This window comes from Clupea harengus, chromosome 1 (assembly GCF_900700415.2).
Source record: "Clupea harengus chromosome 1, Ch_v2.0.2, whole genome shotgun sequence".
In the NCBI taxonomy this organism is placed as follows: domain Eukaryota; kingdom Metazoa; phylum Chordata; class Actinopteri; order Clupeiformes; family Clupeidae; genus Clupea; species Clupea harengus.
In genome coordinates this window covers 16,162,958-16,185,457 of record NC_045152.1, presented here as the reverse complement: position 1 = coordinate 16,185,457, position 22,500 = coordinate 16,162,958, and the positions used below count along the sequence as shown (strand labels likewise).

At 42.2% G+C, this 22,500-nt stretch overlaps 1 protein-coding gene across 4 annotated transcripts in view; it reads right to left on the bottom strand.

Annotated features, from left to right (window-relative positions):
• csnk1db (casein kinase 1, delta b) overlaps positions 1-13,049 on the bottom strand; it is a 20,828-nt gene extending 7,779 nt beyond the window's left edge. Inside the window, exons 1-2 of one of the 4 annotated variants that reach the window (XM_031568827.2) lie at positions 12,565-13,049; positions 4,119-4,229 (exon numbers count right to left, since the gene is read on the bottom strand). In XM_031568827.2, the coding sequence (XP_031424687.1) occupies positions 4,119-4,229; positions 12,565-12,640 (187 nt within the window). In that variant the 5' untranslated portion in view covers positions 12,641-13,049. Of the gene's footprint in view, positions 1-3,854; positions 3,941-4,118; positions 4,230-12,564 lie in introns of those variants that run through there. The other 3 variants (XM_031568833.2, XM_031568821.2, XM_031568839.2) reach the window with 3 other exon arrangements.
• Positions 13,050-22,500: the final 9,451 nt, after the last annotated feature.

Genomic DNA, 22,500 nt, shown 5'->3' with positions numbered 1-22,500 from the left:
GCTCACACAACAGCAGCAGATCTCTCACAGTCAGGGACTCATTCACCTGCTCAGTGAGAAGCTCACACAACAACAACAGCAGATCTCTCACAGGGTCAGAAGCTCACACAACAGCAGCAGATCTTTCAGAGAGTCAGGGACTCATTCACCTGCTCAGTGAGAAGCTCACACACACACTCTCACACACACACACACACACACACACACAACAACAGCAGATCTCTCAGAGAGTCATTCACCTGTTCAGTGAGAAACTCACACAACAACAGCAGATCTCTCAGACTCATTCACCTGGGGGGTATTCGTCGTAGCTCGCTAAGCGGTTTAGCGAGCTAATTTTCAGGCTAAGATAAAAAAAAAACACCCCTCTTTTTGGTTTGTGGAAGCAACTTTTGATAAATCACCATAGTTACATATCGATTAGCACTAACCTGCTCCAGGGCAGGCTAACTTAAGTGTAGCTGGATAAGCTTGCCACACCCCCGGAAAAAGGAGGGATCCCATTGACCAAGGACTGATATTAGATAGTTAATAAGATTAAGGGAAAGAGTTCTTTGCAATCGCCAAGATCACCTGATGAGGGTCCGGAAATATGAGCACATAACACCAATATTACACTCACTACACTGGCTCCCTGTCTCTTTCCGGATTGACTACAAAGTCCTTATACTCACCCATACATGCATAAATGGGCATTCACCTCCCTACCTGCAAGAATTAATTACTCCCCAAACCTCCACCTGCACCCTCAGGTCTTCAAACAGCTCGCTCCTCCGCGTCCCCAAAACAAAGCTCCGCACCATGGGCGACCGGGCCTTTTGCTCGGCAGCGCCACGCTTATGGAACAGCCTCCCTGACCACCTAAGGGCAACGCAGACGCTGGACTCCTTTAAAGCTGGACTAAAAACATTTTTATTCAGGAAGGCATTTCTGGCCTTGTGTTAAATCGTATGTTAAAATGTTAAAAAGTTTTCTATTATGCTTATGTTAATTCATTTTTATTTTATTGTATTATTATAGTTAGTTTTTAATATGTTGGCACGCTGAGATTCTTTTGAATGAAGAGTGCATTACAAATAAAATAAATTATTATTATTATCAATTATTCTTGTATGAGCGCTACCGATTCAGCCGACAAGGAATCATTAATTTACAAGACCTTCTCAAGTAATTTATTGCAAACACCACAGTCGAACATTGACTGTCTTGCGCTTTTTTGCGAGTGGTACATTTTTGTAGTGTCGGTGATGCGGAGAACAAAGCACTCATAATTATATGAGCGTTATTAGTACACCATAGCATATCATTATTGTAGAAAATGATTAAGGTGGACTCATGATAAGAATAGAGAGAAATACAGACAATTTATTTTCACTGCTTCAATTTATTGCATTTGTTATTAATACATTTAGTCATTTAACAGACTCTTTTATTCAAAGCGACTTACAAGAAAATGTAGAACTATATCGAGGAAGGAGGTGAGGGGATTCGAACTAGCAACCTTGTAGTTTCGAACCGGTAGAGGGATCCTCTGTACCAGTTGACACTTGCCGTCAGTTATTCATTCAAAGATATCACCCTATAAACATCCCAACACACCTTGCTCTCAACAGCAGTGGCGGTGTTGCATTTTGCCATGATTATGGTCTTGTATTCTTCATAAGCGTTCATGTTCATCTCCTGCTCGCCAGCGGAGAAAAAAAGAGGCCTTTTCTTTGAGTTTAGAACCATTATACCGTTAGAAAATCATTGTTTTGGTGATCGACCTTTCCTGCCTTTTGAAGTAGGACGTGCACGCGCAATAGCCCTGATAACTTTAGCCTGGTTGAAATTCTCAATCAGCTCGCTAATCTTAACGGGCTAAAAGGCCAATTGATTAACTTAGCTTCAACCCTACGACGAACGGCCCCTGTTCAGTGAGAAGCTCACACAACAACAGATCTTCAGTCAGGGACTCATTCACCTGCTCAATGAGAAGCTCACACAACAACAGCAGATCTCTCAGAGGGTCAGAAGCTCACACAACAGCCGATCTCTCAGAGGGTCATGGACTCATTCACCTGCTCAGTGAGAAGCTCACACAACAACAGCAGATCTCAGAGAGACTCATTCACCTGTTCAGTGAGAAGCTCACACAACAACAGATCTCTCATGGACTCATTCACCTGTTCAGTGAGAAGCTCACACAACAACAGCAGATCTCAGAGAGACTCATTCACCTGTTCCGTCTCAAACATTGTTCCATTGCAGATCTAGTTTGCCAACGTCCTTGTGATGAAATGAACATGCAACGTTTGGGAGTTGATGACGGATTTCTCAAAGATGGCTCTAACATTGAGAACTCGAGGATTCATCAAATGAACAAAGGGCCAATGATTTTTCCGTGATAACGGAAAACGGACGGAAGTCGCGGAATGAACCCTTTGAAACGGAATTGCAACTTTCAGACGGAAACATCATTTTGTGCATACAAATCGCCCAAATTCCCCTATATTTTGGGCTGTCACGTCTGCGCTGAACTCTGCTCCGACCACGCCCCCCTTTTCAACGGTTGACCCACACCCCTCCGCTAAAGCCACATTCACACGCTCGTCTTCCCAATCGCATTTAAAACAAAAAATGTTTAGTCTTCTATTCTGTTGATGGCTGGCAAACAACAATCTAAGAAGGGCACATAGTATTCACTCATTTTAAGCCATCAATCTACCTCAGGGTGAACAAAATGAACTGAAACGGGAAAAAAAACGGAATTCACCAAATTTGAAACGGAAAATGCATTTTTTTTAAACGGAAAATCATTGGCCCTATCAAAGGTCTCCAATAGTACCCTGATGAGGTCACATGTCTCCAATAGAACCCTGATGAGGTCACATGTCTCCAATAGAGTCCTGATGAGGTCACATGTCTCCGGTGTCACCAGTACTTCACCAGTGTAAAGTAAGAGTGAGTCATGTGACGACATTTTCACATCATTGTGGTGTAGAATGAAAAGCATGCTTTAATTTTGGCAGGTAAAAAAATATGCCTGGCTGGTAACTTTTTCCATGAAAGTGGTTGGTAGGTCAAAACGTTTATTTTACTCGCCGCGCACACACACACACACACACACACACACACACACACACACACACACACACACACACACACACACACACACACACACACACACACACACACACACACACACACAGGACCATCTTGTAGATGTTGCTCTTAATGTAGAACTGAAAGTGTTCTTCACACACTCAAAAACACACACACCACATAGGGCCAATGATTTTCCGTTTCAAAAAAATGCATTTTCCGTTTCACATTTGGTGAATTCCGTTTTTTTTTCCGTTTCAGCTCATTTTGTTCACCCTGAGGTATATTGATGGCTTAAAATGAGTGAATAATATGTGCCCTTATTAGATTGTTGTTTGCCAGCATTAACAGAACAGAAGACTAAACATTTTTTGTTTTAAAAGCGATTGGGAAGACGAGCAAGTGAATGTGACTGAATGTGGCTTTAGCGGACGTGTGTGGATCAACCGTTAAAAAGGGGGCGTGGCCGGAGCAGAGTTCAGCGCAGACGTGACATTTTCTCAGTGGTTTTGTTCTTTAATTAATGTTTGTTCATCGTTGCAATCGTTGTTGTGTTTATTTGAAAGAAATATAGCCTTGCAGCCCAAAATACAGGGGAATTTGGGCGATTTGTATGCACAAAATGATGTTTCCGTTTCAAAGTTGCAATTCCGTTTCAAAGTGTTCATTCCGCGAATTCCGTCCGTTTTCCGTTATCGCGGAAAATCATTGGCCCTAACCACACCCACCTCACACACACACACTCACATCACCTCACCTCACACACTCACCTCCGCCCTGCATCATTTTGTAGATCTTGCTCTCGATGTGGAGCTGTGGGTGTTTGGTCTTCACACATTCAAACACACACACTCACACACACACATCACCTCACACACACACACACACACACTCACCTCCGCCCTGCATCATTTTGTAGATCTTGCTCTCGATGTGGAGCTGTGGGTGTTTGGTCTTCACACATTCAAACACACACACTCACACACACATCACCTCACACACACACACACACACACACACACACACACACTCACCTCCGCCCTGCATCATTTTGTAGATCTTGCTCTCGATGTGGAGCTGTGGGTGTTTGGTCTTCACACATTCCAGCTTGATGGCCACTTCCTCTCCCACTGAGATGTCCGTGCCTGGTGGGCGGGAGGAGATGCACGTTAGCCAATCAGAAGGCAATCACATTCAAAACTGTCCTATCACACAGCAGAACAGTCCACATTAAGAGGCTAACGCTCTGCGTTCATATGTGTGTGTGTGTGTGTGTGTGTGTGTGTGTGTGTGTGTGTGTGTGTGTTTGTGTTTGAGACACAGAGAGATAGAGAAAGAGCGAGAGAAGGGTTTGTAAACTTGAGCCAGCTTGCATTAGAATTAAAAAGATGTTGGGAATTAGCAAACATAACTGAATTTCAGAAAAGTCCATTGGGAGGTCATGAGCACCTAACGTCTGCTTTTAAGCTCTGCTCTGAGGAAACACAGGCCACACACACACACACACACATTGCAGACCTTTTTAGTAATGGGACAAAGTAGAGACCCTTTGTAGCATGTGTACGTTTCATCATGCCTCCTCTCCACACACACACACACACACACACACTGTATGACATGACAGTGTCTCCCACACACGCACACACACATTGTATGACACGACAGTGTTTCTCTCACACACACCGAAATTGAACACACTGTATGACATGACAGTGTTTCTCTCACACACACACACCGAAAACGAACACACTGTATGACATGACAGTGTTTCTCTCACACAAACACCGAAAACGAACACACTGTATGACATGACAGTGTTTCTCACACACACACACACACCGAAAACGAACACACTGTATGACATGACAGTGTTTCTCACACACACACACACACTGTATAACATGACAGTGTTTCTCACACTCACACACACACACTGTATGACATGACAGTGTTTCTCACACACACAAACGAACACAGTGTATGACATGAGTGTTTCTCTCTCAAACACACACACACACACATTGTATGACATGACAATGTTTCTCTCTCAAAAACACACACACACACACTGTATGACACGACAGTGTTTCTCTCTCAAACACACACACACTGTATGACACGACAGTGTTTCTCACACAAACACACACACACCAGTGTTTCCCCTACCGTTATATTAGGGGGGCGCCCCGCCCCCCCAACGGCACCCCCGCCCCCCCTGGAAGGTCAAGTTAATCTTGTTCAATTTTATTTTCTATAAAGCGCCAGATCACAACGGAAGTCATTTAAGGTTACCTTTCCTATAGAACAGGTCTATAGCTTGTTATTTTATTAAACAAAATAAATAGCCTTATGTTATTTATCTTATTTACACGACGGCATGTAATTTCTGTCTCTACATGGTCGCGCGTTTACAATTCTCTGCATCACGCATGGCGGAGTTCCGCCGAGAGACACACACACACACACACACACACACACACACACACACACACACACACACACACACACACACACACACACACACACACACACACACACACACACACACACACACACACACACACACACGCTCCCACCAGCGGACAGAATTGGGCTTAAGAATCAGTGCATAGCTACGGACACTTTTAAGCTTTAAAAAACACATTTCCAGGCGTTCATGAATCCAGCGGAGATCTTTTCCTAGGTAGGGTCGAGAATGAGGCCTAATGAGAATGGCTACAACAGACGTGGAAACAGAACGTACGCCCATGTCCGCACCGAAAATTCAGAACTAGATCTGGCTTGCATTTTTTATCATTTTCCGCGAGTTGTGCGTGGCCCTTTTTTTACATAGTCTGGTAATAAATCTATTAATTGTAATGAAAATTATTTATTTTGCTGTGAATAATGAAGGAAGCAATGAATCTGATTATTTCCCAAACCCTCAAGAGCTGTTGCCATGGAGATTTAACGTTACTTTCTGTTTGAAGATAAGGTAGCAGCTAGTGTTGAAGAATGGGTAACTTGAAATTGGACGACTTTAAATTAATATATGAAATTGAACATCAACACCTATACGGATAAAATAAATAAAGAAGGATAGCAAAACAGATTGATAAGCCTAGAATGAGAACGGCAGAAACACAGGCAGGACGTTAGATGACGAGACAGATCATAGTGACACAGGCTGTTTTTTTCCGTCATATGAAGGCTGAGACATTCATAACATTTTATTCAGTCTTACTGATGGTCCTTTTGTAATGCCAACATGTGCACATGTGCAAACCTATTTTGCTACATTTTTGTAGTCCTGGTAATCTTTTGTTTGGCATATTGGTGAGGTTATTAAAAGGACCATTTCTAAATTGTTTTGTTCTTGATGAATTAATGTTTGTTTATTAATCAATTATTTTTCAACAAATAACTCAATCATAATTACAAAGAGGACAATTTGCAACTTTTTATCGCAACTTTGACTTGTTTTCGGCAATTTCATTGCAAAAACACCTAAAAATAAAAACTTTCATCGCAACTTTTAAAAAAGTAGGGCCAATGATTTTCCGTTTAAAAAAAAATGCATTTTCCGTTTCACATTTGGTGAATTCTGTTTTTTTTTCCGTTTCAGCTCATTTTGTTCACCCTGAGGTATATTGATGGCTTAAAATGAGTGAATAATATGTGCCCTTCTTAGATTGTTGTTTGCCAGCATTAACAGAACAGAAGACTAAACATTTTTTGTTTTAAATGCGATTGGGAAGACGAGCAAGTGAATGTGACTGAATGTGCCTTTAGCGGACGTGTGTGGGTCAACCGTTAAAAAGGGGGGCGTGGCCGGAGCAGAGTTCAGCGCAGACGTGACATTTTCTCAGTGGTTTTGTTCTTTAATTAATGTTTGTTCATCGTTGCAATCGTTGTTGTGTTTATTTGAAAGAAATATAGCCTTGCAGCCCAATATACAGGGGAATTTGGGGCGATTTTTATGCACAAAGTGATGTTTCCGTTTGAAAGTTGCAATTCCGTTTCAAAGGGTTCATTCCGCGAATTCCGTCCGTTTTCCGTTATCGCGGAAAATCATTGGCCCTAAAAAAGCTCCTGCGAAATCAGGAATTTTAGGCCGCAAATACTTGTATCTCAAAACATTTTCTTCCAGAAGCTCAAAAAGGTACACTGCAGAGACAAAAGCTGCATGAAAATAAAAAGACATGTTCCGATGTTTAGTTCAATGTACAGTTAAAATAATTGTTCAGTTGTTATATTGACTGCTGTCATTAAAAGAAACACATGAACAGCATGATTCCTTTAAGCGTTTGTGTCGGTGGCCGCACCGTGCCGCCCCCCCCCCCAAAGCTGTAAACCTAGGGGAAACACTGCACACACACACACACTGTATGACATGACAGTGTTTCTCACACACACACAAATTTACACACTGTATGACATGACAATGTTTCTCTCTCAAACACACACACACACACACTGTATGACACGACAGTGTTTTTCTCTCTCAAACACACACACACACACACAGTGTGACATTACACTGTTTCAGTGCCAATCTGAAGAAATGTAATCTCTCAGACACGCCTGAACCCTTTGGTAAACAACTTGCTTTGTGTCCACATTGAGTGACCGGTTGCCTTCTTTCTCACACACGCATGTACACACACACACACACACACTAGGGGTTGGTGATATGGCCAAAATCTCCCATCACAGTATGTGTATGTGAGGTTCGGGAATCGAACCTGTGTCCCCGCGGGCATTGTAGCCCGTAAATGGGGGGGCTTATTGGCTCGCGCCACAGTGACCCCCAGAACAATTTTTTCTAAGCGGAAATCACGAAACCGCAACAAAATCATTAGAGAGGTATTTTGGTGGAAAGTCTTCTATCGTTTTGGCGAGTAACCGTATAATAAGTGGGATAATGTATAGTTCGGCGGCAAGTAAACGTATGATAAGCGGGATAATGTATAGTTCGGCGGCAAGTAACTGTATAAAAAGCGGGATAATGTATAGTTCGGCGGCAAGTAACCGTATGATAAGCGGGATAATGTATAGTTCGGCGGCAACAAGCAACTACTGTGTGAAAAATATTTCAAAATAAGAGTCTCTTGCGGTTGAAACGGTATTGCCAAATCTATAGCGTTGCACGGTATCATATCGCCCAACCTGAACACAAACACAAGCATGTATACACTAGGGCTGTCAAAATTGCTCAAAAATGACGTTCGAATATTCGCTTTAAAAAAACACATATATTCGAACATATTCGAATTTCTGGTTGCGCATTAGGCACGTCAATAACAGGACAAATGAATACAACGAGACATAACTACTTGTATAGGTAATTTATTTAAGTTTAAACATATTTAACAACATATTACCTACACAAAAATAAGTAAATGAACTAATGGCCAAGACCGCAGAGCTTGCACACACGCACTCTTTCTTTCTCCCTCTCTCTGCCTCTCCCGCACCGTCGCGCTCTCTGCGCATAGCGGTTTAAATGAACGACAACAAGGGATACGGTACCTCGGTTCCAGTGCTTCACGGAACTCCCTGAAGCCTATCCCATCCACCACACTGTTTGGCCTCATGTCCTTGCATATGAACGAAATCCATTTTTGCGTGCAGGCCTCCTGTCGTGCCGCAGGCAACGAACTTGTGACGGACGGCGCAAAATATCCAGACGTGGCTGTTTCGCTGAAGTTCCACATATTATGCCATATTCACTTGGATGCACATTTTGGAGATGTAGCCTCAAGTTGCTAGTTGTTGAATCGTAAGCTAACGCTAGCTTACATAGCTTACACACTACTTTATCTGTAGGCTCAACAAGTTTACAATCAACTGCCCAAAATCCGAAATATTTCCAGACATCACTCTTTAGATTTTTGGGGGTTACAATCACTTTCTCTGCTGCGGTCAAGCAGGGTTCTGCACTTTCTGCCATCTTCCACCAAGTCAACTGTCAGCAGTGAGGCAACTTGTTGAGCCTACAGCTAAAGTAGTGTGTAAGCTAGAGTTAGGTTACCATTCAACAACTAGCAACGTGAGGCTACATCTCCAAAATGTGGAGATGTAGCCTCAAGTTGCTAGTTGTTGAATGGTAAGCTAACTCTAGGTTACATAGCGTATACACTACTTTAGCTGTAGGCTCAACAAGTTTACCATCAACTGACCAAAATCCGAAATATTTCCAGACATCACTCTTTAGATGTTTGGGGGTTACAATCACTTTCTCTGCTGCGGTCAAGCTGGATTCTGCACTTTCTGCATCTCGCAAGTCAACTGTCAGCAGTGACTCTGTGCCAGACAGTGCAACTCCTGTGACCTGTCCCTGATCTCAACCGCGCGCCCACCCTGCAAAGCAGACAGTGCTGCCGCTGTTTTTTTTTTTTTTTTTTTTTTACATTCGAATATTAATTTTCACATTTGAAATTCTATTTTTAACAACTATTCGAATATATATTCGAATTTAGAATATTCGTTGACAGCCCTAGTATACACACACACACACACACACGTATACACGTATACACATTCATACACACACACACACACACACACGCACGCACACCCCTTCACATCATCTCCCAGGGGTCTGGGTTCCACAGTTAGCGTCCCTGGGCTCCGTGGCTCTGAGCGGTTAGCGTCCCTGGAACTGACAAGAACTTTCTCCTTATTTCCTCTAAGAACCCCACGGTAGGAACCTTCTACAGAACCCCACGGTGGGAACCTTCTACTCTGCACAGAGAACACCAGAGAAGGAACCTCTTCCTCTTGAAGCCGAACTCCTGTTTACACAGCAGTGGAGCAGGGGTGTGTGTGTGTGTGTGTGTGTGTGTGCATAAGGTCCCTCTGTAAAAGGCAACGAGGGAGCCTCTCTGGCCCTTGGACGTAGGGGTGTGTGTATCAGCAGATAAGAGGATAGCGGGGAACCCACCCTGGGCTCACACACACACACACACTCCAGAGAGAACGGGCATGACAAGGGCCACTGTAGTTTCTGCACATTCACACTGTCACTCACTCACCTACATATATTCACCCTGTCCATCTCTCTCCCACACACAAACACTTCTAGATGGGCATGACGAGGGCCACTCTAGCCTTTACACACTGACCATCTGGCTCTCTCTCTCTCACACACACACAGAGAGAGCGGGCACTAACGGGGCATGAGAAGTGCCCCCTCAGCCTGGCATTCACACCAGCGGGGGCGTGGGGGGCACTTCAGCAGGAGCCACGGAATCAGCTGACAAGGACTTCACACCTCTCCAACACACACACACACACACACACAATTCAGTCTAAGACAAGTACATACAAACACAAGTGTTATGTAAAAGGAGTGTGTTATTACAGCAGTGTGAAGTCTTAGCTGAGTGAGAAAACACACACACACACACACACACCTGTGGCAACCCCAGGTGACTGTCGAAGAGTGTCCCCACCTGACACACACAGCTGAAGCAGAGAAGAACCCTAATCATCACACACACACACACTACAGCCTTACTGAGATCACCACACACACACACACACACACACACACACACACACTACAGCCTTACTGAGCATCACACACACACACACACAATACTACAGCCTTACTGACAGCATCACACACACACACAATACTACAGCCTTACTGAGAGCATCACACACACACACACACACACACTACAGCCTTACTGAGAGCATCACACACACCATACTACAGCCTTACTGAGAGCATCACACACACACACACACACAGACTACAGCCTTCCTGAGAGCATCACACACACACACACACACACTACAGCCTTACTGAGAGCATCACACACACACACACACACACTACAGCCTTACTGAGAGCATCACACACACACACACACACACACACACACACACTACAGCCTTACTGAGAGCATCACACACACACACACACACAATACTACAGCCTTACTGACAGCATCACACACACACACAATACTACAGCCTTACTGAGAGCATCACACACACACACACACACACTACAGCCTTACTGAGAGCATCACACACACCATACTACAGCCTTACTGAGAGCATCACACACACACACACACAGACTACAGCCTTCCTGAGAGCATCACACACACACACACACTACAGCCTCACTGAGAGCATCACACACACACACACACACTACAGCCTTACTGAGAGCATCAACACACACACACACACACACACACACACACACACACACTACAGCCTTACTGAGAGCATCACACACACACACACACAATACTACAGCCTTACTGACAGCATCACACACACACACAATACTACAGCCTTACTGAGAGCATCACACACACACACACACACACTACAGCCTTACTGAGAGCATCACACACACCATACTACAGCCTTACTGAGAGCATCACACACACACACACACAGACTACAGCCTTCCTGAGAGCATCACACACACACACACACTACAGCCTTACTGAGAGCATCACACACACACACACACTACAGCCTTACTGAGAGCATCACACACACACACACACACACACACACACTGAGAGCATCACACACACCATACTACAGCCTTACAGAGAGCATCACACACACACACACTGAGAGCATCACACACACCATACTACAGCCTTACTGAGAGCATCACACACACCATACTACAGCCTTACTGAGAGCATCACACACACACACACACACACACACTACAGCCTTACTGAGAGTACTGAAGTAGGAACAGCCTCAGTACTTCCCATCAGCTGACTTCAGCACCATGTAGGCTATCGTCATGGTGACACACTTTACAGGAACGACTTCAAATGCCATCCTTTTGCAGACACTATTCCCAGATTGTGCCGTGAGATGGAGACACGTTGCCTATACAGTCCAAGAATGAGAATATGGTTGGGTGTTTGTCGAGCACTGGGGTGGATGTCTGTGAATATATCAGGCACTACACGACTAATAGAGTTTATGTGAACTAACGCTACTCTGGAAGCCCAGTCCCTCTTTCCGAGACAGATACAACTCTGCTGTCAAGCTTTCAAATGTCCCCAGACAGCCTAGTTCTCAAATCTAGACAGTGATCTATCCAGCCGCCGTTATCACTCCAAGAACAAGCAGCATTATGCTAACGTCATGTTAACGTTGACTGACGGATGGCTAATGGTAGCTTCCAAGTCACTTCTTTGACACAATAATTTCGCCAGCCTATCATCTAAAATCTTTACAGTTCTCTAGTTTGCGGTCTTTTCTGATGTTGAGAGGCAATATGTGACATTCACAGCTAGCCTGTGACAGGACAGTGGAGTAATCTGCCAAAACTAGCTGGCTAGCATAGCTGTCTATGTTAGGATGAACAGCCTCATCCCCGGGCTGTTAATGTTAGTTAGATTACTGACAATACCGTGTACAGTGGATAGACAGCTGAGCAAGGTTAACAAAACAACCACTTACATATTGTTCAACTAAAACATGGTGTTCAGTTTTACTCACCCAAGTAGATGTCTCCAAATGATCCACTTCCAATTTTCCTACCCAGTCTGTATCTGTTTCCGACCCTTAGCTCCATTCTGTTTTTAGCACTGTGTGTACCTTACGGCCCTTGTATTAAGAAATACAATACAAATATCAAACTTCGTTTGTCACCTTGAATTTTAACCTTACTAGGCTGTGTAACTAACTGGCTGGTAGACCGTATCTTACATGCCCCCCACCCCCCCGACTCCCAGAAGAGAATTCGGCTCCTTCCTAAACAGACCAACTTTCACCATTGCTTTTCTAAGGAACGGCTCGCCCAAATTCCGTAATATTGGTCTCGGGTGAAAAGTTGTAATGTCTATATTATGATCCTCGTATTTTAGAGGTCATCACTAATTCTTTTACCGAGGATGGCGACGGATTTTGACGAGACCTACCCTGTCATCCGCCTATGTCTAGTAAAGGCTAGAGTTCCAATCCTGTCCACAATGGAACAGTACGCACTATTACTATGACATCACTTCCCCTAGTAACTGCGTAAATGGGAGGGATCTGTGTGATGGCAAAGTCTCCGGTGATGCTTCAGTTGACCTGTCTAGTATTAATTGAATTAATACTAACAAAGTTACATGTGTAGAACAATCTCACATTCACATGAGGCATACATTTAGGTGAGAAGGGGAAACAATAAGGAAGGGCACACCAACAAGAAAATGCTATCTTTGTCGCCATGCTGAAATGAATATGGCATAACATAACGTGAATATTATTGTATTGCACTGGTGCTCTTGGGCTATGCCAGCAGTCTGTTTTAACAGATACAATAGTGTAGTGTAGACTACATCACTAACACAACCTCCTGCGTCTGCTCCAGGCATCTCTCTCAGTGTGTGTGTGTGTGTGTGTGTGTGTGTGTGTGTGTGTGTGTGTGTGTGAGAGAGAGAGAGACAGTGTGTGTGTGTGTGTGTGTGTGTGTGTGTGTGTGTGTGTGTGTGTGTGTGTGTGTGTGTCTCTCTCTCTCTCTGTTGGTCTGTGTGTGTGTGAGAGAGACAGACAGTGTGTGTGTGTGTGTGTGGGACCTCAATGACAGAGGACTAGACTGAGAAGGTCCACAAGGGCTCTGAACTGCATGTCATTGTCAAATGATGTGACATATTTGAAGATTTTGTTGTTTGTATTTCGTCAATATGGAAAAATGTTTTGCCATTTTGTCAAATGGAACATTAGATCAGGAGATTATGGCTCACAAATCTGTAATCTGTTATAAAGAACTGTAGAGAAAACCGGACTTAATACTTTTTTGAAAGTGTTTACAACTCTCAGTCTCGCACCGGATTCTGTAGTTATACTTTGTTCCCAACCCCGCCCTGAACACGCCCACCAAAACGCTGAAATAGATTTGAGACCTGTGATTGGTCAGATGTCAACCAATCGTGACGGTGTTTGGCTGCTGCACGTGGCCGTGCTGTTTTGAATGGATTGCGTAATAGCTGTAGCACATGCACACCAACGCGCCACTGAGCCGCTTTGCTGGAAAGCGGTGCACTGCAGACGCGACCAACTTTTACTAAATAGGCCACCGTGAGACAGCTAAGATAGGCCGTTACTCTCATACACAGACGATATTAGAGAGAGAGAGCGAGGCCGTTACTCGCATACACAGACGATATTAGAGAGAGAGAGAGAGGCCGTTACTCGCATACACAGACGATATTAGAGAGAGAGAGAGAGAGGCCGTTACTCTCATATACAGACGATATTAGAGAGAGAGAGAGAGAGGCCGTTACTCTCATACACAGACGATATTAGAGAGAGAGAGAGACAGGAGAATGACAGAAATTCCCCCATGACAATGAAACTTTGGACTTTCGCCATATCCCAGAATTAGACTATAGTTTTAGCCTAAGCAAATGTATTATTAAAATGTATGACAAATAACCCCAGACGAACGGCTCAGGCATATTTTAAACAAAATGAGATGTTTCTCCGCAACTGCAGTCTCGCCTTCATAGTATTTATGATTTTGCACTGTTTTCCCATCATTTCCCTAAATCCTTTCAACCATAATCGCAATGGCGTAACTGAAAGGCCGTTTACATGACAAACATCTGAGAGGTTTGTTTGTGGGTCTGAGGTTGTTTCTCATCACACCCCGTTTCAACTCAATTTGGTCGAAGGACAGGAGCGCAACGTGCAGCCGTGTGTATCACTCAAGGCTGTTGGCCTGACCTCTGACCCGGACAGAGAGCAGTATGCGTGTTCGCCCTGAATCAGTTTGAGGGTCCTTTATCAAAACGGAATTTGATCTGGTGAAATATTTAAATATACTGAATTATCTCATCTGAAGCAGATTTACCGTCCAATTCAATTCCACCTCAATTTTAACTCATGTCTGACATCTAGTGGTCATAGTGAAAAATGACTGTCCAAGAAAAAAACAAATCCATGAAGCAGTTTAGGGTATAGGGCAGGGGTACTCAATTAGAAACCCAAAAGGTCCACTCGCCAAATTTCCATTCAGTCCAGGGTCCGGAACAGTGACGGTCAAAATCCAAAAACATAACTCCAACCAAAACTTTCAAACTATGCACAAAAGGTGATGTGGTCTGGCCTTATTTGTGTGGAAGGTGACACTTTTTTGTGGTTTAAACTTGGGCATAAAAGGTGTGAAGGCCAGGCGGCCAGGTGTTAGTGAGTGTGCTCCTGTATTTGTTTTTCACCATATTCATGGTTGAAAAGGCAGACTCACAACAATATGTTGAGGTATGCACGCTCTTGTTGTGTGGCTGATCTAAATATTACACTGCATGTTGCTTGGTATGATTGCAGATGGTTTATTTTTCTGCCCCTTACCTCAGAGTTCTGCGGGTATTTTTGTTCGAAGTGTGCGTGCTTTGTTTCATAGTGACGTTTCACGTTACCACTTTTGACAAGTTGCAGATTAAACACATCAGTTTTGTGCTCCCCACAGGCAGCACAAATGCATACTTGCCAGTCCACTCTGTCTTAAATTAGCGATTTTTGGAATCAACTTGTCGTTTTTTGTCAGGTTTAAAGCACGGCATGATTTTCGTTTGCTGAGAAAAAGATATCGTTCACAAATCTATCTGCCCGCGTTGTTGCCATTGACACACACAACCTGCGTGACCCACAGAGCTCGCGGCCAACATAGAGTGAGTGAGTTGTTATAGTGATGTTGTTATTACAGCTCCTGATTGGACCTCTGGATTGGACACGGAAGATAGAAACCACATCGAGTAGGAAAAAAATATATAACGCGAAATCACGCACCAATGAAAACCTGCTTGGATCATGATTAAATTAGAATGTTGATTTTGGCTTCGGTCCTAATTTGATTGCGTCTGGGTCCGGATCCGGACCGCGGTCCGCCTATTGAGTACCCCTGGTATAGGGTATAGTTTAGGGTTTTTCTCCAAAGAGTGACATTTCATTTTAAAAAAATGTAATAAGGTATCTCTGGAATAATAAAAGCAATCATAAGATGAAAAGTACAGAAGAATTTTACTACACATAACACTTTAATTTTTTTCAAATTATGTTGACATTCCAGAGACATGGCAGGACGTCTATATGGTTCTATGTGTCCAGCCTATGATAAACAACATGTTGGTTTTGTTCATATATCGGCTACTATCGGCCTCCTTTGACATTTATCCGTTCATATCAGTATCGGCCTCCTAGTCAGTGTTGCTGATATTTGTCCAACAGCGCCCTCTTGTATTTACACTCCATATGGCAGGTTTACTTGCATACACAGTTAAACTAGAACTATTGATATTTTGTTCCTTCTTTTCTATACACTTCCATTATTATTAACATTCATTTCTTGAAAGTCCTCTTTAGGAACCAAAACCATAGCCATTGCAGCAAAGACAACTGGAGCACCAGAGAGTAGCATGAGACCAGGAGTAAGACATTCATGACACTTTGACTGGCACAGGTTGATTAACCATTTCAATTTCCCAATTTATATACTTTAACATCCTATTTCATTTTCCCAATTTATATACTTTAACATCCTACTTAATTTTATATACTTTAACATCCTAATACTTTTATATACTTTAACATCCTAATTATTTTATATACCTTAACATCCTAATACTTTTATATACTTTAACATCCTATTTCATTTTCCCAATTTATATACTTTAACATCCTATTTCAATTTCCCAATTTATATACTTTAACATCCTATTTTAATTTCCCAATTTATATTCTTTAACATCCTATTTTAGTTTCCCAATTTATATACTTAAACATCCTATTTCAATTTCCCAATTTATATACTTTAACATCCTATTTCAATTTCCCAATTTATATACTTTAACATCATATTTCAATTTCCAAATTTGCATACTTTAACATCCCATTTTAGTTTCCCAATTTATATACTTTAACATCCTAATTCTTTTATATACTTTAACATTCTATTTCATTTTCCAAATTTATATACTTTAACATCCTAATACTTTTATATACTTTAACATCCTAAGAATGATCCAATCCTTAAGAATGAAGCTAATGTTATAAATGTAACCTTAGTTAAGATGTAAAACATCTTCTGTTAATGTTAGCTTTCATTATCATCACTGTCTTAGTCGATGCCATTGTTGTTGCAATTCATTAGATTTAGGCATAGATTTCACTGATTTAAAACAATTCATTAGATTTAGACATAGATTTCACTGATTTAAAACAATGTATTAGATTTAGACATATATTTCACTGATTTAAAACAATTCATTAGATTTAGACATAGATTTCACTGATTTAAAAACAATTCATTAGATTTAGACATAGATTTCACTGATTTAAAACAATTCATTAGATTTAGACATAGATTTCACTGATTTAAAACAATTCATTAGATTTAGACATAGATTTCACTGATTTAAAACAATTTATTAGATTTAGACATACATTTCACTCATTTAAAACAATTCATTGGATTTAGACATAGATTTCACTCATTTAAAACAATTCATTAGATTTAGACATAGATTTCACTGATTTAAAACAATTCATTAGATTTAGACATAGATTTCACTGATTTAAAAACAATTCATTAGATTTAGACATAGATTTCACTGATTCAAAACAATTCATTAGATTTAGACATAGATTTCACTGATTCAAAACAATTCATTAGATTTAGACATAGATTTCACTGATTTAAAACTTCAAACAATGATTATTCCCTGGTGGTGTAAGATCTGCACATTACCTGTTGTGTCTCATAGAAGGTGGTTGCAAATGTACATTATAATTCCCTTGATGTATTTGGTTTTTGAAACCAAATATGATAATGATATGAATATCGGCCCAGAATATCAGCGATTCTAAGCCATTACATATAGATACTGGTATTGATACTGGTATTGATACTGGTATTGGGGCGACAGTGGTACAGGAGGTAGAGAAGTTGTTTAGTAATCAGAAGGTTGTTAGTTCAATTCCCTGTCGAAGCGTCCTTGAGCAAGACACTGAACCCCTAATTGCTCCTGATGTGCATTGTGCCATCAGTGTAAATGTAAAAATGAGTATACATCCTTGTAAGTCGCTTTGGATAAAAGCGTCTGCTAAATGACTAAATGTAAATGTATTGATACTGGTGTTGATACTGATATTGGTATTGTGACACAGCCTGACTCAAAGCTATGTCAACTGAATGGGAGACGGACGAGGGATGAACGAAGTTACAATAATTTATTTACAAAGATAATGAAATAAAGATAGCACAGTCAAAACGCAGCCGTCTGCAACGGGGAAGGGATCTCTCTCGGGAACTGGAGAAGGAGTCCTGATATTGGCCAGAGCCAAGCCGGGCACAGGTGTAACTCATCAGCCTGATGTGGAAACCTGGAAAAGAACCAGCAAGAGGGAAAAGACCCCTAGTGGCGTGGAGGGGTCGTCACAGTATTGATACTGGTATCGGCCAATAAAAGTGCAAATCAGTTGATCCCTTGTCCAGCCTCAGTGTCTGATCCTCTGGGGCATAATAACAGTGTGGAATGTGAATGGAATGGAATAATAACTGTGGAATGTGAATGGAATGATAACAGTGTGGAATGTGAATGGCATAATAACAGTGTGGAATGTGAATGTGAATAATAACAGTGTGGAATGTGAATGGAATGGAATAATAGCAGTGTGGAATGTGAATGGAATGGAATAATAACTGTGGAATGTGAATGGAATAATAACAGTGTGGAATGTGAATGGAATTATAACAGTGTGGAATGTGAATGGAATTATAACAGTGTGGAATGTGAATGTGAATAATAACAGTGTGGAATGTGAATGGAATGGAATAATAGCAGTGTGGAATGTGAATGGAATGATAAGAGTGTGGAATGTGAATGGAATACTAACAGTGTGGAATGTGAATGGAATGGAATAATAGCAGTGTGGAATGTGAATGGAATGGAATAATAGCAGTGTGGAATGTGAATGGAATGATAACAGTGTGGAATGTGAATGGAATAATAACAGTGTGGAATGTGAATGGAATGGAATAATAGCAGTGTGGAATGTGAATGGAATGGAATAATAACAGTGTGGAATGTGAATGGAATGATAACAGTGTGGAATGTGAATGGAATAATAACAGTGTGGAATGTGGAATGTGAATGGCATAATAACAGTGTGGAATGTGAATGGAATGGAATAATAACTGTGGAATGTGAATGGAATGATAACAGTGTGGAATGTGAATGGCATAATAACAGTGTGGAATGTGAATGTGAATAATAACAGTGTGGAATGTGAATGGAATGGAATAATAGCAGTGTGGAATGTGAATGGAATGGAATAATAACTGTGGAATGTGAATGGAATAATAACAGTGTGGAATGTGAATGGAATTATAACAGTGTGTAATGTGAATGGAATTATAACAGTGTGTAATGTGAATGTGAATAATAACAGTGTGGAATGTGAATGGAATGGAATAATAGCAGTGTGGAATGTGAATGGAATGATAACAGTGTGGAATGTGAATGGAATAATAACAGTGTGGAATGTGAATGGAATGGAATAATAGCAGTGTGGAATGTGAATGGAATGGAATAATAACAGTGTGGAATGTGAATGGAATGATAACAGTGTGGAATGTGAATGGAATAATAACAGTGTGGAATGTGGAATGTGAATGGCATAATAACAGTGTGGAATGTGAATGTGAATGGAATGATAACAGTGTGGAATGTGAATGGAATAATAACAGTGTGGAATGTGAATGGAATATTAACAGTGGAATGTGAATGGAATAATAACAGTGTGGAATGTGAATGGAATATTAACAGTGGAATGTGAATGGAATAATAACAGTGTGGAATGTGAATGGAATGGAATAATAACAGTGTGGAATGTGAATGGAATAATAACAATGTGAACACACACACACACACACACACACACACACACACACACACACACACCACATACACACACACCACACACGCACACACACACACACACACACACACACACACACAGACACACACAGACACACACAGACACACACACACACACACATACACACACTGTGGTGCCCCAAGCTGGGTTTGGGTCCCACTTGGTTTGAACACGAGTTAATTCCCTTACCAGGCCTATACAAGGCAGACTTTAGGACCCTGGGGAGGTGTTCTGGGGACTAGGCAGGTCGGGCTTTCCCTAATTGAAAGCTCACCTGTAGATTGTTTGACTATTGGTTGATCAGTGCCAATCTAGTCAAACAAAGGGGTTAAAAGAGTCAGTAAAAAGGACTGATGAGAGAGAGAGACAGAGGGGAAGGTGACGGTTGCACTGGGTGCAAGCCGGAGGGTTTACCCCATTTTCTGTTTGTTTAAACATCTTTGTTTGTAATTTAAAGACTTAATAAAGAACGTGCTTTGAGAAATTCCCTTGTTGCGTCCTTCTGAGAGCTGGGCTGCGACAACACACACACACACACACACACACACACACACACACACACACACACACACACACACACACACACACACGCATACTCTTCTGCCTGCTCTGGATGCCCAGTGGATATTTATTGGGGTGTCAGAGAATGGAATGTGTGTGTGTGTGTTTGTTTGCCTGAGCTGGAGTCACAAGCACTGAGGCTGGCTGGTGTCTGTGAGTGTGTCTGTGTGTGTGTGTGTGTGGGTGTGTGTGTGTGTGTGTGTGTATGTGTGTGTTTGTGTGTGTGTGTGTATCTGTGTGTGTGTGTGTGTGTGTGTTTGTATGTGGCTCTGTGTGTGTGTGTGTGTGTGTGTGTGTGTGTGTGTGTGTGTCTGTGAATAGTTTTGCTCTTGTTTCTTGAACTGCAGAAGCATCTCCGCCGGAGCCCAACATGACCAGTTGCACAATGAGTTCAGACGGATTGAAGCTGTATATGGGTGTGTGTCTGTGTGTGTGTGTCTGTGAGTGTGTGTGTGTGTGTGTGAGAGTGTGTCACTGTCTGTGTGTGTGTGTGAGTGTTTGTGTGTGTGTGTGTGTCTGTGTGTCTGTCACTACAGTGTGTGTGTGTGAGGGTGTTTGTGGCATTTATGCCGGAGCACAACATAACAATTACCAGTTGCACAATGAGTTCAGACAGATTGGAGTTGTGTATGTGTGTGTATGTCACTGACTGTGTGTGTGTGTGTGTGTGTGTGTGTGAGGCTTGCACAGGATGGATTTTTCAGTTCTGTAATATTCAAAAATGTGTAAAACCCACCAACCCTGTTTGGGTTCCTTCTGTCTGCTCTCCTGTAAACACAAATAACATGCTGTACTTTAAGAACAAATAACATGCTGTAGATTAAGAACAAATAACATGCTGTTGTTTAAGAACAAATAACATGCTGTACTTTAAGAACAAATAACATGCTGTAGATTAAGAACAAAGTATGTGTGTCTGAGAGTGTGTGTGTTTGTGAGAGAGAGTGTGTGTGCATAAGTATATGTGTGTGTGTGTGAGAGTGTGTGTGTGTGTGTGTTTATGTGTCTGTGTGAGTGTGTGTGTGTGTGTGTTTGTGTGTGTGTGTGTGACAGTGTGTCTGTGTGTGTGTGTGTGTGTGAGAGAGTGTGTGTGTGAGAGTGTGTGTGTTTGTGTGTCTGTGTGTGTGTGTGTGTTTGTGTGTATGTGTGTGTGTGTGGGTGTGTGTCTGTGTGAGTGTGTGTGTGTGTGTGTGTGTGTGTGTGTGTGTGTGTTTGTGTGTGTGCGTGCATCTGTGTGAGTGTGTGTGTGTGTGTGTGTGTGTGTGTGTGTGTGTGTGTCTGTGTGTGTGTGACAGTGTGTCTCTGTGTGTGTGTGTGTGTGTGTGAGAGAGAGTGTGTGTGTGTGTGCGTGAGTGTGTGATGGAAATTGATATTGCCATTAATTTATAGACTTACATTGCATTGCAGGCATGTTCTCCTGTGTTTGTGTGTGTGTGTGTGCCATGTCTATTGATAGTCTTAGTACACCTTTGTTTAAAGGCCCCAGCAGACATCCCCCTGCCCCAGGTGGAGGAATACACATTGTCCACCATTTTGGGCCTGTGTGTGTTCCTCCATAAGAAAATCCCCTCCCACTCACCTCCCCTTCCCAACCTTGACCTGTAGAACCTTCCCCAATGTTGACCTATCACCCCCAAGGTATCCTCCCATGATTGACTGGTATTTAACCTGTAACACTGTGGTGCATCTTTAGTCTTTTCCTGCCTCTACTTGATGTTGGTATTGACTCCCTGCAGGAGCACCTTGAAATACACCTCCAGAAACCTTTGATTCGCCTCGTGGTCTTTGTCTAGAAGAGTGTCGGCCTAAGAAACCCCGTCAGTGTGTGTGTGTGAGAGTGTGTGTGTGTGTTTGTGTGTCTGTGTGAGTGTGTGTGTGCGTGTGTGCGTGTGTGTGTGTTTGTGTGTCTGTGTGAGTGTGTGTGTGTGTGTGTGTCTGTGAGTGTGTCTG